Source organism: Lithohypha guttulata (assembly GCF_036872675.1).
Source record: "Lithohypha guttulata strain CCFEE 5908 chromosome Unknown scaffold_2, whole genome shotgun sequence".
Classification (NCBI taxonomy): domain Eukaryota; kingdom Fungi; phylum Ascomycota; class Eurotiomycetes; order Chaetothyriales; family Trichomeriaceae; genus Lithohypha; species Lithohypha guttulata.
Window position 1 is genome coordinate 3,697,143 of NW_027042751.1, and position 14,385 is coordinate 3,711,527.

The 14,385-nt window shown below is 49.2% G+C and overlaps 4 protein-coding genes across 4 annotated transcripts; 1 reads left to right on the plus strand and 3 right to left on the minus strand.

Moving 5' to 3' along the window:
- Positions 1-733: 733 nt before the first annotated feature.
- LTR64_003463 (uncharacterized protein) lies at positions 734-7,140 on the minus strand (the record flags this gene model as incomplete). The annotated part of the gene is made up of 2 exons (XM_064897819.1): positions 734-6,891; positions 7,074-7,140. The coding sequence occupies 2 exons, from the start codon at positions 7,138-7,140 to the stop codon at positions 734-736; spliced, it is 6,225 nt and encodes a 2,074-aa protein (XP_064756769.1).
- A 403-nt stretch (positions 7,141-7,543) lies between these two features.
- Positions 7,544-9,283, minus strand: LTR64_003464 (uncharacterized protein; the record flags this gene model as incomplete). The annotated part of the gene is given in 2 exon segments (XM_064897820.1): positions 7,544-8,397; positions 8,416-9,283. 2 exon segments carry the CDS (start codon positions 9,281-9,283, stop codon positions 7,544-7,546), a joined length of 1,722 nt encoding a protein of 573 aa, XP_064756770.1.
- A 630-nt stretch (positions 9,284-9,913) lies between these two features.
- cct1 (chaperonin-containing T-complex alpha subunit Cct1) lies at positions 9,914-11,629 on the plus strand (the record flags this gene model as incomplete). The annotated part of the gene is made up of 1 exon (XM_064897821.1): positions 9,914-11,629. One exon carries the CDS (start codon positions 9,914-9,916, stop codon positions 11,627-11,629), a length of 1,716 nt encoding a protein of 571 aa, XP_064756771.1.
- A 230-nt stretch (positions 11,630-11,859) lies between these two features.
- Positions 11,860-14,247, minus strand: LTR64_003466 (uncharacterized protein; the record flags this gene model as incomplete). Its single annotated transcript, XM_064897822.1, has 1 exon — positions 11,860-14,247. The coding sequence occupies one exon, from the start codon at positions 14,245-14,247 to the stop codon at positions 11,860-11,862; it is 2,388 nt and encodes a 795-aa protein (XP_064756772.1).
- Positions 14,248-14,385: the final 138 nt, after the last annotated feature.

Genomic DNA, 14,385 nt, shown 5'->3' on the forward strand with positions numbered 1-14,385 from the left:
CAACGCGATTTTCTTGTGTTGTGGTTGCACGGCAGAAGGCGTCGAGGTGGAAGTGGAGGAGTGGTCATCGTACAGCAGGGACAGGTTGCCTATTATGCATGCAATGCAGGTTTTTCGCAGTCGACTAGAATTAAAGGAGTGGAAAGGATACGTACTGTACGTATCCCCTACTTCTACTGTGAGAACTTGTTCTGGCTCGATTCTTTTTCTTTGGCATAGCAGCAGCCTATCACAGAGTAATCACATCGTCTCAAAGGTGACCAGGTCGTGGTGTTTTCTCAGTCTTTGAATCTGGTGTATCGGTATACGTAGATAGATCGCCGAAAGCATTATCAGGTATTGAAATTGCAGATTTTAGGAGTTATGTCAAACAGGGCGAGTCAAGAGGGAAAAAGACGCGTCGTACAATTAAATTCACCTCATCCTCGCGTGTTAACCACGACCGTGTCCGTGCAACCTGTCATTGTGTTTCAGGGTCCTACTTTTCGAGACTTCAATTCGGAAGATGAGGAGAGCATTTTGTTTGAAATTAGAGATTGTAATTGCAGATGAATCAATCATTCAGATCTACTCTTGAAAAATCCTCAGAAGCGCCGCTCAATGCAGGGGTATCTTGTTCTCAATGAGTACAACAGCGTCAATCACCAAACCCAGACCTCCTCATATCTCCATTATCTGTGACTATACACAACTTTTCGTTCCTCGTCAGACCACTGCTCTCATTCGCGGGTTATCAAAATTTCCATTGAACGCCATGGCTGTGTCCCAATCCACAACCCACAGCAAGCCACCACCATGCCGTTGTAGTCCATCCTGTACACGTCTTCTCGATAATGTTACAGCCCAGCATGTACTGGACGATGAGCTCAAGATCATGAACAGAGAGTGCCCAGTTCAATGTTCGGACGATCTCGATGCTTGAAACGCCAGGTCGAACTGAGATGATTCCCACAACAGCTCCGAGGATGGATTCCCAGATTTGTGGGAGGAATTTATGATTGATATCAAACCAGGCTGGAATTAAGCACATTTCATCCTCTTCAGCAAGACCACTTCCAGGTATAGCACGATCTTTGGCAATAAAATCACCAAAGACATAGCTTGGTGAAGCTTCCAATAGCGTTGTGAAGGACATAACATCTCGATCCATAGACCTTGTCTTGTAGCCTTGCTCCTCGTAGTCGAGCCCGTATCGCGACGCTGGCACATCATAACCAGGCTTGATCTGCAACATGCCAGCATGCAAGAGGTTCAGTACTGCAATCATGGCGCCGTCCTTGATGTGAGGCGACTTTTCCAGTATCACACGCTGTCCGCCAGCGAAAGCTACATCAAGTACTTCCAGTTTGTATCGTGCAGCGTCTTTGAGCATAGTTGCCGAGATGTGTCGGTTTGACTCAAACTTATCGAACCACTTAGTACAGATCTTCCAGCCATGAGTACCAGAGTATGTCGTGCCGTTCAGTGTCGTGACTGCATCACCACTACGTTCTCGGACGATAATCTTGTCAGCCTGCATTTTCTTCGTCACAGTACTCAGCAGTGTCTCTAATTCGCGTTTGTTCACTGCTAGCTTGTTTAGCTTCGCTGCGGTCTTCACGGAATTGAAGTCCTCCTGCGAAGTTAGGACTGCAGCAAGTACCCATGATCTCGCTCTAAAAAGAGCAATATCTGTATAATCATCTTCAATGCAGAATTTTGGTTCTAGGACTTCGCCAGCGACGTCAGGAAGAGCGTTTGGTACTATACCCATCACTGCAGATGCCCATGCCTCCTCCTTAGACGTAATGGTATAGCTGAGAGACTGGTTAAAAAGGTTTCGTACAGGTCTTGATTCAGGTATCTCGATGTTCTTGATTGCTAATAATTCCTCTCGAGTCGGAGGAAGATCCGGAAGAACGTCATCCATGTCGGTGCTGATATTCTCCACAGCCCAATTCAGGATGCCATTCCAGTCACTATTCTCGAAATCGGAGTAGTCAATCATTGGTACCTTGTCGTCAGCCAGAGCGTCAAGGTATTTGGTCTGAAATTTGGCAATACAAGTATCAATGTCGTTGTTGTATCTTGTTCCTAGTACCTTCCAGCGTTCCTGCAGAATTGCCTCGGTCTCCGAAGGTACCATGCGATTTACTAGACTGAAATCAATGTGCTTGTCAAGCCCACCAGCAAGCACTCTTGCCACAACAAAGGCCAGAGATATTCGATGTGCCATCTCTTTGGACACATTTCTCATTCCTGTGCCTCGCGGAATGATATGTCCACGCTTCATCTTACGTTTGTCGTTCTCCGTGTGGGCTACTCGCTGCTTCGGTTCTTTAGCAGGTCGTGTCCGTCGACGAGCTTTTTTGCTCGGTACATCTTCAGCTTCAGAGTCCGCAAAATCCGACTCGTCATTGTCGAATTCAACTTCTTGGAATTTGCGCTTGCGCTTGTGTTTCTCTGCGATCTGATCAATCTTCTTTTGCTTGGCACGAGCCTGCGTCACAATTGTAGAGAAGACGTCCCACGATGCAGGTTCAGGCAGCGGTTCCTCGGTTTCCAGGACTTCTCCTGCAGCATTGAGCGTGAAATGAACTAGGTAAAATTGTAATTCTTCTTGGCAAGGAATGTAAATTGCTTCCTTCTTTGGTAGCATGAAATTGATAAAGTTCCACTGTCCAGGTTTTCGTTCCTGCAGATCGTCCCAGTTTCGAAGTTCAAAAGCGCCAACGTGACAGATGGAGTGAAGAAAGCTCGACTGAGTGGAAGGTTCTCCATCATCTGGCAGCTGATCTCCGCTGTCGTCTTCAAAGTGGACTTCATCATCCTGGCAAGCTTGAGATAAAATAGCTTTAAGACTCTTCGGCAGCACAGTTCGTTTTGGTATGCGCCACTGTATCTTCCGCTGTCCAGGTTGGTAAGAGCTATTACGAGGTATACGAACGCCACTTCTTCGCAGAGAAGTAGGAAGTGGCGCCGCTGTTTCTGTGGCAGCAGCATTGGCGTCTGCCGTGAAACGAATAGGCTCTGGTTGAGCTGGTAAGCTAAAATAGTGACTGGTGAAGTCAGTAGAACTTCTAATTGTCCCGATTTCCGGCACTTTTAAAGTCAGGAATCCAGTATTGGATGTAATCGTTGGTAAAGGGGACAAACTTCTTCGGCCAGAAGATGAAACAATGCTAGCCGCACGATCGCCGTCGCGAACATGCCTGCTTCGTAAAGCTTGGTCTGCAGGCATGAAGACCTCTTTACCTTCCTCCTGGATAAGATCCTGCCTTCCATTGTCTGACGGCTGCCGATTATACTCAGCCTCGAGTTCCGAGGGCATGTAATCTTCATCAACTGGCAATTTGCTGATTTGTTGTGACATTTTTCTGAATTGGCTATCTTCAACCTGAATATCTGGCAAAGCTAGTATGGTTTTGAAATGGTTTTGTCCATTGCTTTGAAAGGCAAATTTCATGTGCTTAATCTTTCGATCCTTGGTCAACTTGTTTATCGCAGTTCTAAGCGCCTTCACACCCATGTTATGGTCGACTCGTGCCTCAATACATGTCGCTTTCATTGCTCTTTTGAGGACAGACACACTGTCAGGAGCAACACCACCACAGAGCTGAATCATTTCTAATATGATTTTCTGATAGATCGGTGCCGCCTTGAGACCTGTCAAGACACCCGGACCCGCAGCAGGCTTTGGATATGTCTTTTTCTTTTTGGCACTTTCGTCTCTCGGTGTGGTTAGTAGAACGGTATTATCACCGTTTAACCGAGGGGTCGACGACCTTCTCGCTGCCAGCTGAGAGCTCGGAGTATTCTCGCGTATCGAGCTTGCGGGTCCAGCAGCGAAGACGCTGGATGCTACTTGTGGTTCTTCTGGTAGATCCTGTAGAGAAATCGCAGGAAAATCAGACAGACCTTCCTGCGGCTCTATTTGCAATTGAGTATTCGATTTCTCAAGATTTGGGGGCTGCGCAAAGGACACATCGGTCAAGGATGAAGTGACAGTTTCAGAGACAGCCTTAGCACTCTCCGTCTCAACATCTGCGACATTGGGTCCAGGCGAAGGTCTTGGCTCTGAAACGTTCTCCACAGCGTGCTGACGGATAGAGGATCGGATATCCAACTCCTGATTGCTGTCGTTTCTGCAGGTGCGACGTGGGCTGATACCTCTACCTGTGCTTTTGCTTGCAGTTGGTATTGTCGTGTCTTTGACCGTCTCAGCGGTCAAAGAATGGACGAGAGCGTTGTCCAATCCATGAGGTACGATATCAGAAAGCATGGCACCGAACGTTGATTGTGGAGAGGGTATCGTATTGACGTTGGTAGTGTGTGTCTGCTCAATATCGAGGTTGGCATTTGATGCTGAAGTCACGCCGTTGGTTGCATTGACGATCTTGGGGACCTTTCTTCTTGGTTCTCCCGGACCTGGGTCGACTTGCTCTTTGTCGACTTCGGCAACAGGCGTGCTCTCTTTTCGCTTCCTCTTCCTCTGCGGTCTAGCTGATTTGCCAGATGACGCATCCTTGGACAGGACCTGTTCAGAGGAAACGTCACGTTGTGATATAGAGCTGTTTCTAGACGTGCGGCCTTGGGATTTGGTAGACTGAGGTAAAGGTCTAGCTGAAGCTCTCGTTGAGCCCTGGCCCTCATTCGCTAGCTCTATCTCTGAATAGTCACGCTTCAATGTATTCGCCCTCCACATAAGCGTCCAAATGCCTGAATTAACCCACGGATCTAAACCATAGCAGCGAATTGTGTGTGCTGCGCTCGAAGAAAGGAATAGTACTGTAGCTGGCTTCCTGAACTCGGAGAAGTCAACATCAGAAAGACGGCTTGATCGAATTGTGGCAATGAAGCTTTTGTGTCCCCGGAGCACTTTCGTAGCCCCTGCAGGTGTCAGATGAAGTCCCGAGCTGTTCCTCCGCAAGTATCTCTTCATTTTGTCGATCCATGATTGGTTAACATCCTGGGGCGTCGATGGTACTGGCAAGTCGTGTTCCACGGCTTGCAAAAGCGTATCATCGAAATCGGCAGGTCTCTGATTGAACCACATGAGGACATCAGGGTCTTGTGTAGTACCTACAAGGTTTGTAGGTGTAGAGAAAGCAGACTTATCTTGCTCTTTCTTGAGTTTCATCATGTCTCTCCAGAATTCCTCCGTGCCACGAACAAACTTCCGAGGTCGTCCTTGTCTAATTTGCCTGAATGGTTTGGGCTTCGCGACATAGGTACGCTTTGGCATCTGAGCTGGCTTTGGGGCTTTAGCTGCTCGCGGAGCGGTTGGCTGCCGTATCTCCGACACGGTAGAGAGAACAACACTACCAGTGGATGTTTCGCCTATCTTCACTTCACCAGCACGCAGTTCCAGTGACCTAGCACCAGAAAGTTTGACAATTTCTTCGAGTTCTACCTGTCCATTTTGTATCTGCATTCTTGGTTTTGTGCGGCGTAAGAAACCGAACGTCTCCTCATCGAACCCCGACTTAGGATCGTTTGCAAGCATTGTTGTAGGCTCTTTCATTGTTTCCTTGCCGCCAGTGACAGCCGCCCAATCTGCCTGTCCAGCTTGAACCATACCATTGTAGGAGGCAAACGTACGATGGACATATCGAGAGATCGTGTCTTCCGTTTCGTGCGACCTGACTAGTGCTAGGTTGCGAAGCGCCGGAGGCTGACTTTGTAATGAGGCATGAGATAAACGTGTGAGGGCCGACTCTAACATTCTCCTAACTGCAAGGCCAGTGATGTGCTGTCGAGCTTCTATGTTCGTAATGCCTTTATGACCAGCATTATCTGCCAAGTCGTGCAAAATGTTGGGCAGTTGCCTGTCTGGATTCCATCGTGGTCGGAGGGCAGCTTCGTTGGTACAATTTGCACTGCTGCTTGGTTCTTCTACATCATATGCAGAAGCGTTGTTCACGACGAGGCTAGGTTTTATCGTTACTGTGGCGATTGCTTGCTTGACTGTCTTCTCGAAATCAAGGTCGTCTCCGTCGTGCGTTTGCCAGTCTGTATCGGCCAGTTCTCGCAGGACTTGCAAGCATTTCTGAGGTTTACCAACATCGTGGTTGGAGTCGGCTGTCGCTTGTGTAAGCTCAAGACATTGTTTCGTGACGAGTTGGTCAACGACCTGACCAAGGATACGCCGTTGACCAGGCTCTTTCACGTTTAATGCTGCGGCGAGCTCGTCTAAGGTAACAGAGCTATTTTGTTTCAGTACATCAAAGGTCTGCAAAGTAAGTTCTTTCAGAGTAAGTGAATCGTCAGGATATGGAGTGGTCGCTGCCAGTGCTTCATTAACAAATCGACGAAGAGTGAGCCTGCTTGTCTTCTGACCATTCTTGAGGTAGGCAGCTTTTTTCACAATATATCCTTTCTGGTGTAGACGGTCGGTACGTTGTGGTACAGAACGCTTGTCCTGTCCAGTTATTCTGGTCAATGGGCCTTGAAGAATGCCATCGTGCCCAGAGCGTGCAATCACGCAAAGCAGGGCAAATTCGGTTGTAGGGACTTTGCTAGGATCGGGACCGTGACCGCAGATTGCATGATAGATGCGTGTCAACGTGACGCTAATCCTTGGTTCGTCTTTAGAATCAGAAGCCTCTTCAGCAGAAATAGTCGCTGGAGGGAATGGATCATCTCCTTGTTGTAGTTGAGGCTGGGATGATGAATCTGGTATTTCAGCAAGGATGTTTGGAAACCGATTCTCTAGTTCAGCGAGTGACAAGGCGCCGTAGTCCTCGTTTCCGAGAACGATAACGTCCTCATGTCTTGTCAGCCATTGCCAGATCTTCGCTATGAATTGCTTGTCGACTTTGTGATTGGAAGTGGTTGATGTCGATGTTAATGGTGGTTGAGGTGGGGCATAAAAACGATTTGCGTAGCGAGCAACATCTGTAATAGTCACACCTGAAAGAACGAAATGTTAGTGATGAAGCTGTGCCAGTTGTCGCTGAGTATAGCTACTTTGGAACCAGGCACGTTGACCGAATAAAGAAACAGGAAGGCGAGCAATGCTACGGCCGACCGACTGAACGACTTTCGGCATTTTCTTCAGCCGCGAAAAGCCATGACAATGAGAGAAAACTTACCTTGATCACCACCGAGCGCAATTTCTTCAAGCAGAAAATCAATAAGCTGGTCTAGGCTTTGCGCCATGTTCGGAGAGAATTATCATAGCTACAAGAACGTTCAAGGTTGGCACTGAGTTGCTTCGATTGTGTGGATTGAACAGGTGAATGTGTAAAAGAGTCATGGAAATCTGCGGTTCAGCCACTGAACCACCAAAGCAGTAGACACAAAAAGAGAGCAATTTTGTCACGTGAGCAGGCTTTAGTTGGAAGCAAGACACTTTTCTCCGTTCAAGTTCTACAGTATCACTACTGATATGACTTACTTGCGTTGGTTCAACATCGCTCATGGTCTCATTCGCTTCGTGTCATCACTGTCATGCTCTCAGCCTCGTGGTCTGCAGATGTCAGCCTCAGCGACCTTTCTGCTCGTTGCTGCCTCCACAGGAGAATCATGTGGCTTGTAACAGTTCGTGCTTTCTCATACTCCTTTAATAGGATCGTCCGAACAGGCACCACGCCTCAGCAGTCTTGCTACATTGAGGGTTTGTGCATTTGGTGACGCCCTTCTCAACACCCGCTGGCTGATCGAAAGGAATACACAAGCTCTTTGCACCCATACTTGGAGCACGCTCATCTTGAGGCACACCACTTTGTTCTTCTGCTTTCCTTGCACTGAGATCCTTGATCTGGTCCTCGCATTCCTCAGTCAAACAGTGGGGGATCAAGCAAACATTCTTGTCGTTCAATGCAGGAACGAAGTCGTCCCAGTTCGTGATGTGCTTGACATGAGATTTAAATTTTTCGTCGGCTCGTGCATACAGATCAGCTTGAATCTTCTCGAGGAGTTCTGGAATTTGGGTATTCAGTTCTGTAATGGCGATTTGTCCTTTGCTATCCTCCTTGGGCAAATCTCTTCGTGAGGTGGTCACAAAGTGACCCTTGCTTTCTCCTGGGCCGAACTCAAGCCTCAGGGGAACACCTTTGAGCTCCCAGTCATTAAATTTCCAACCTGGAGAATAGCCGTCTCTGAAATCTGCCTCGCAACGGACGCCGACTGCACGCAGAACCGCTTGTAGGCCTTCAATCTCCTTGTATAGTGTTTGTCTGTCCTCCTCGCCCATCTTTGCCGTTACGCCGACTGGAACGATGACCACCTGGACCTCAGCGATTCTTGGAGGCATGACAAGACCTCGGTTGTCGCCATGAATCATGACCATAACACCAATAACACGCGTAGACAAGCCCCAGGAGTTCTGCCACACGAAGAGAGGATCCTTCTTCTCGTCTGGTTTGGTGGCTGGATCTTGTACGGTGATGCCGAACATCTTGCTGAAATTCTGACCTAGACAATGTGATGTACCTCCCTGGATACCTCTTCCTGTGGTTGGAATGTAGCCTTCGACAGTAGTAGTGTACAGACCACCCGCAAATCTCTCCTTGTCGGTCTTCTTGCCACGCATGACGGGAACAGCTAACAGCTGCTCGTAGACGTGAGCATAGTGCTCGAGAATCTCTAAGACCTCCTTGTCAGCTTCCGCTTTGGTCAAGTGCGCTGTATGCCCTTCCTGCCAATGAAATTCTCTCGTTCGCAGAAATGGTTGAGGGTGCTTGAACTCCCATCTGACGACCGAGTTCCACTGGTTCAGCTTCAAGGGAAGATCCCGGTAACTCTGAATCCATTTGGCGTAGTATGGGTACATGACAGTCTCGGAGGTAGGACGGATGGCGATCTTCTTCTCGAGCTTAGTGCTACCACCATGTGTGACCCAAGCAACTTCGGCGGCGAAGCCCTCAATGTGTGACTTCTCTTTATTTAGGACGTCTTCCGAAACAAACAAGGGGAAGGAGCAATTCTTGACACCCATCTGCTTGATCTTTGCGTCGAACCAGGCTCGAACCTCGTCCCACACGAATTGAGAGGCAGGCTTGAGGATGTAGCAGCCAGAGATGTCATAGTAATCGAGCATGTCGCCCTTTGTCAAGACCTGCTGGTACCATTCTGAGAAGTCGTCCTCTTTCGCGACATCAATACCTATTAATGCAGCTCCTTCCATTTTCTTTTTCTTTCCACCACCACCAACTTTGCCTGGTAGATTGGCTTCGGCTTTGCCTACTGGCTTGTCCTTCTTCTTCTCTTGTTTCTGCTTTTTTGCTTGCTGACTGGCTTCGAAGTCGATGTCACCTGGTTTCTCCCTCACGGCGAGGTCTGCCTGTTCTGAAGTGGACATTTTGAACAATTGAGTGGAAGGAGCACTATAAGGAGTGTAAAGGTATTGCTTATGGTCTTTGAGCCGGTGAGTCGAAGAAGTATGAGCCAGTATTCAGTGTTTCTTCTCCTGCTGCAAGGGTATCACAGGTACAGATGTGAGTGGACAACAACAGGCCTCCACCCCGCACTCGAAGGAGATGGCACGTGCGTTTGTGTTCACTAGATCCCAATCGTATATTAACAGTTGAGATGGATTTTCAGAGGTATTGGAGGGCGTACAGTCCTGCTGTGGGAAGCGTGACTGTTTCGAATAAGTCGCGACCCAGCAGTTGCGTGCCCCGCAGTCTCGAGACACCTGCTCGTAAAGTTGGCGGCCTAGTAGGCGTCTGAGGCGCTAGTTAGCCAAGACTTCCTGGGGGACTTCTGCAGGTACAATTCCGCCTATTAACGGATTGTAAAGTAAATTTTGATGAGAGCCTTGTGAACATTTCTTTGCCGACAACGACCACTTTACCACGACTCTTGTCAATCGGCAATTGCGGCAGATATCAAGGATTTTCTCCCATCGAGACGCTAGCAAACTCACCTCTCGCTGTGTTAACCATTCCTACAGCGACCACCACTCGAAGCCGAAGACAATACAATCACCATGGCGGGTCTCTTCGAGGCACCACGAAATGCAGGGACACTATTCTTGGGTGGTTCGAAGATATCAGGCTCGGATGTAAGGGATCAATGCGTCCTGGCCACTGGTCAAATAGCAAATGTGGTCAAGAGCTCTTTTGGTCCTTCGGGTCTGGACAAAATGATGGTGGACGATATTGGCGATGTGACAGTAACAAATGACGGCGCAACTATTTTGAGCCTTCTGGACGTCGAACATCCTGCTGGCAAGATTCTGGTCGATTTGGCACAGCAGCAAGACAAAGAAGTAGGAGATGGCACAACCTCAGTCGTCCTAATAGCAGCAGAACTGCTTCGAAGAGCGAACGAGCTAATGAAGAACCGAATACACCCTACCGTCATCATAACAGGATATCGCTTAGCATTAAGAGAAGCCGTCAAGTATATGCAGCAAAATATCAGTACCCATATCAGTGAACTTGGCCGCGAACCTCTTGTCAATATTGCCAAAACCTCAATGTCCAGCAAAATTATTGGCTCAGACGCTGACTTCTTCGCCAACATGGTCGTTGACGCCATGCTTTCGGTCAAATCGACAAACCGCGAGCGACCCTCAGAACCTGCGAAGTACCCTGTCAAGGCTGTGAATATCCTGAAAGCACATGGCAAATCTGCTACAGAATCTATGCTCATCAAAGGATACGCTCTCAACTGCACGGTTGCCTCCCAGGCCATGAAGACAAGAATAACAGATGCCAAAATTGCTGTATTAGACATGAACCTACAGAAAGAAAGAATGAAACTAGGCGTTCAAATCACCGTCGAAGACCCTCAGCAACTCGAAAAGATCCGCGAACGTGAAGCAGGTATCGTCCTCGAGCGAGTAGAGATGATCCTCAAATCCGGAGCCAATGTCGTTCTTACCACCAAGGGCATCGACGACATGTGCTTGAAACTCTTCATCGAGCGTGGTGCCATGGCCGTTCGCCGCTGCAAAAAGGAAGACCTCCGCCGCATCGCCAAAGCAACCGGTGCCACCCTAATATCAACTCTCTCCGACCTCTACGGCGACGAGAAATTCGAAGCCTCCTCCCTCGGCCACGCCGAAGAAGTCGTTCAAGAACGCATCTCCGACGACGAATGCATCCTCGTCAAAGGCACAAAATCCTTCTCCTCCGCCTCCATCATCCTCCGCGGCAGCAACGATTACCAACTCGACGAAATGGAACGCTCGGTCCACGACTCCCTCTCAGCCGTCAAACGCACACTTGAATCCGGCAGCGTCGTCCCTGGTGGCGGCGCTGTCGAAACCGCCCTCCACATGTGGCTCGAAGAATACGCCCTAACCATCGCCTCACGCGAACAACTCGCAGTCGGCGAATTCAGCCAATCCCTCCTTGTCGTCCCCAAGACCCTCGCCGTCAACGCAGCCCTCGACTCCTCAGAATTAGTCGCTCAGCTACGCATCCGCCACGCCGTCGCTCAGCGCGTCCAGGAAGGCGACGTCAACGTCCCTGAAAAGGATAAAGATATTGCGCGAAAACGCAGCTATCGGACTTATGGCCTGAACTTGAGAGAGGGCAAGGTCGCGGATATGGTCAAGTTGGGTGTGCTGGAGCCGAGTATGAGTAAGATTCGGCAGTTGAAGAGTGCTGTTGAGGCTTGTGTGAGTATCATGAGGATAGATACGATGATTAGACTGGATCCGCCGCAGCAGCAGGAGGATCCACATGATCATTAAGGTCGTTCTTGTTTGTCAAATCCATGAGGCTCTATGTTAACGTTAGACAAAATTAAGCAAGCAAGCGGAATGGTATGTGGTAGGCACGAACTTCGTGAAACGAGACAGTTGCATGAATGATACCCATAGAATGAATGCACATGGAATTGAATGTTATGTTTCATGAAGTAAAAAATCTAGTCATTGAAATTGACAGGGTCTATCGACAAGTGCATCGTCAACCTCTACCCCTACTCAAACCCATCATCGACCTGATCAGCCTGAAGCGGGTCCCCTCTCGTCCTCACCGGGCTCGTCGGTCCAAGTGCCACCACCGGTTCAGCCACGCTAGTATTGTTCAGAGTCAAACTCCGATGATGTCCATGATAAACACCCCCTCCCCTCACCGGTCTCGTATCTATCTTCTCAACCTGAGGCTGTTCCTCGATCTCGTCCATACTACCGGCACCCAATGGATCACCCGTACTGCCAGGAGTATCTCCTCTATCGGGCTCAACCAGTCGCCCCGTAGCACTCGTCCCACTGAGACCTCTCTGTCTCGCCTGGCCGAGTTTCATGCGTACCGTGAGACTGAGATCGTTCATGAAGGTATGCATCTCCTTGAAGCCGTACATTGCCGCTTCGTGATGTCTGAGTCGTTCGTAGAGTTCTTGGGCGTCGTCGATGCGGGCTGCTGCGAAGGGTGCTCGGCCTAGTTTCATCCATTCTTCGGCTGAGGTTAGGGACCATAGAGCTGCATGGCGCGTGCGGTGGGAGAGTGTATAGCTATTAGAAGATATGGTGTGGGCTGTTGTAGCTGCTGCGGAAGAGGGACGATTACCGGCGTAACAGCTTGCTATGCGCTCGGAGATGAGGACGTGAGTGTTCGTGCTCTGAGGTGCTAGATTCATTTCCAGTGTGCGGATGGCCCATTTGCTTGCTAGCTCGGATGCGAGTCGACCGCGGACTTTTAGGAGCTCGCAAGTAAGCAGAACACATCGCAAGGCTAGAGCAGGCTCATTGCACCGTGTTAAGTATGAATATGATGCAGCCTCGAGCATGGTATCGAAGGTTTCCAGTTTTGGAAGGGATTTACCGCTCGAGGAAGTGGTTGAGCTCGAGAGGAGTGGATTGAGAAGAGTCGTTATGCTACACATCTCATTGACACCAGCCAAATACTTCCACGCTTTGTCATTACTGTAGTCTGAGCGGAGCATGTCATAGGTAGACGCAGCAAGCTTATAATCTCTGAGCATAGTAGCAAAATCTGCCATCTTGCGCAGAAAGGCCTCTGATGTATCCCAACGGTAGTAGCCTTGTATAGAATCATAATTGCCACTGCTCGAGGTTGGAGCCGCAAGACTGGTCGCTGAAGAGTTACGCGATGATCCAAGGCCTATGCCACCCCAACGTTTCGAGAGCGACATGAAGCGACCGGATATACCCCTTCTGCGAGACGCGATCTGTTCGTTCCATAGACTGATCCTTTGCTCCATATGTGGCACGATGGATTGTGACACAAGTTCTCGAGCAAAAGTGCGTATGTTCGCGGCATCTGTCGAGAAAATTGTGGCTATTGGATTTTCGTCCAGCTCAATCAATTGTGTCGTCTTTTGCAGTTTAGAGAGTTCTGTCGAAGCCGCGATCCATTCTTGTTGTGGCACTTCCTCCCCATCTTCGTCATCTTGTGCACATATGGCAGAGCGAAGTCTGAGCAGGTGACAATGCAGGCCAAAGTGCCTCTTCATTTGATCGAACAGTGCTGACGACTTCGCAAGGTCGTCTTTGTCATCATCGTGGACGAGCAGGTAGTAGCGCAAATATTCAGGGTTGATGTAAGGAGGTGATGCAAAGCTGCCCTGCGCACTTTGGGAGTAAAGATTCCTAAGAGTCTCTATTGGATTTGCTGTAGATGAGCTAATAGCTATAATCGCAGCAACGGGATGTGACAGAGTTTCATGCTGAGATGGTGGTTGAGAAGACGCAAGTCTGCTGAGAAGCAGTCGGTAATAAGGCGATATTTCCTGAAAGCCAGCAACAAATTCTCCAGTATGCTGCTCTAGGTAGTGTTCGATCAGGTCTTCCACATTCTCAAGTATCTCAGATCCTTTCGTAGCCCGCTCTTGAACGGCAGCGCCTAGGCCGACAAATTTGACGCCAAAGTCGTCCCATGAGCGGCTTGCGCCTGTGCTGTCTCTTACTACCACCTTCCCTGTAATTCGCTCTCCATATGGCTGCAACAGACTCACGAACCCATTCTTGAAGCCTTTCTCTTCTGCCAGCGCATCCGTTTCACGTGAAGCGAGTACGCCAACGACGGGCGAGAAAGAGCGTACAATCAAGGTTCGTATTTCGTCATTGCCGTCTGCGACACTGGATAGTGGACTGGCTGTTGAAGAGCGCCCAAAGCGGGCCAAAGACAGTGACGACCTGCCGTTTGGAGAGTTTGAGCGCGAGAGAAAGCCAGATAGAGTACTAGATCTTGACCCTAAGACTGCCGGACTGGCAGGTCGGAAAGGTAGGCTCGATGTCGAATTTTCAGGCGATTCGTCGATTGCTCTAATCTTTCGAACGTCGAGGGAAGGAAGTGAGGATTGCAAATTAGGAGGTTGACCTGCCCCATCGCCCTGCGAGGTCATGGACTATAGAAGGAGAGTTGTTGCTGGGAAGGTTTGCCTCTAAGCAATCGATTGAGGTGCATGGAGGGTCTTCCGGTCTGACACGGTTCTCTGTAGAGCGCAGCATATGCGTCTTTATCTGTTGCAGTGTAGAACGTT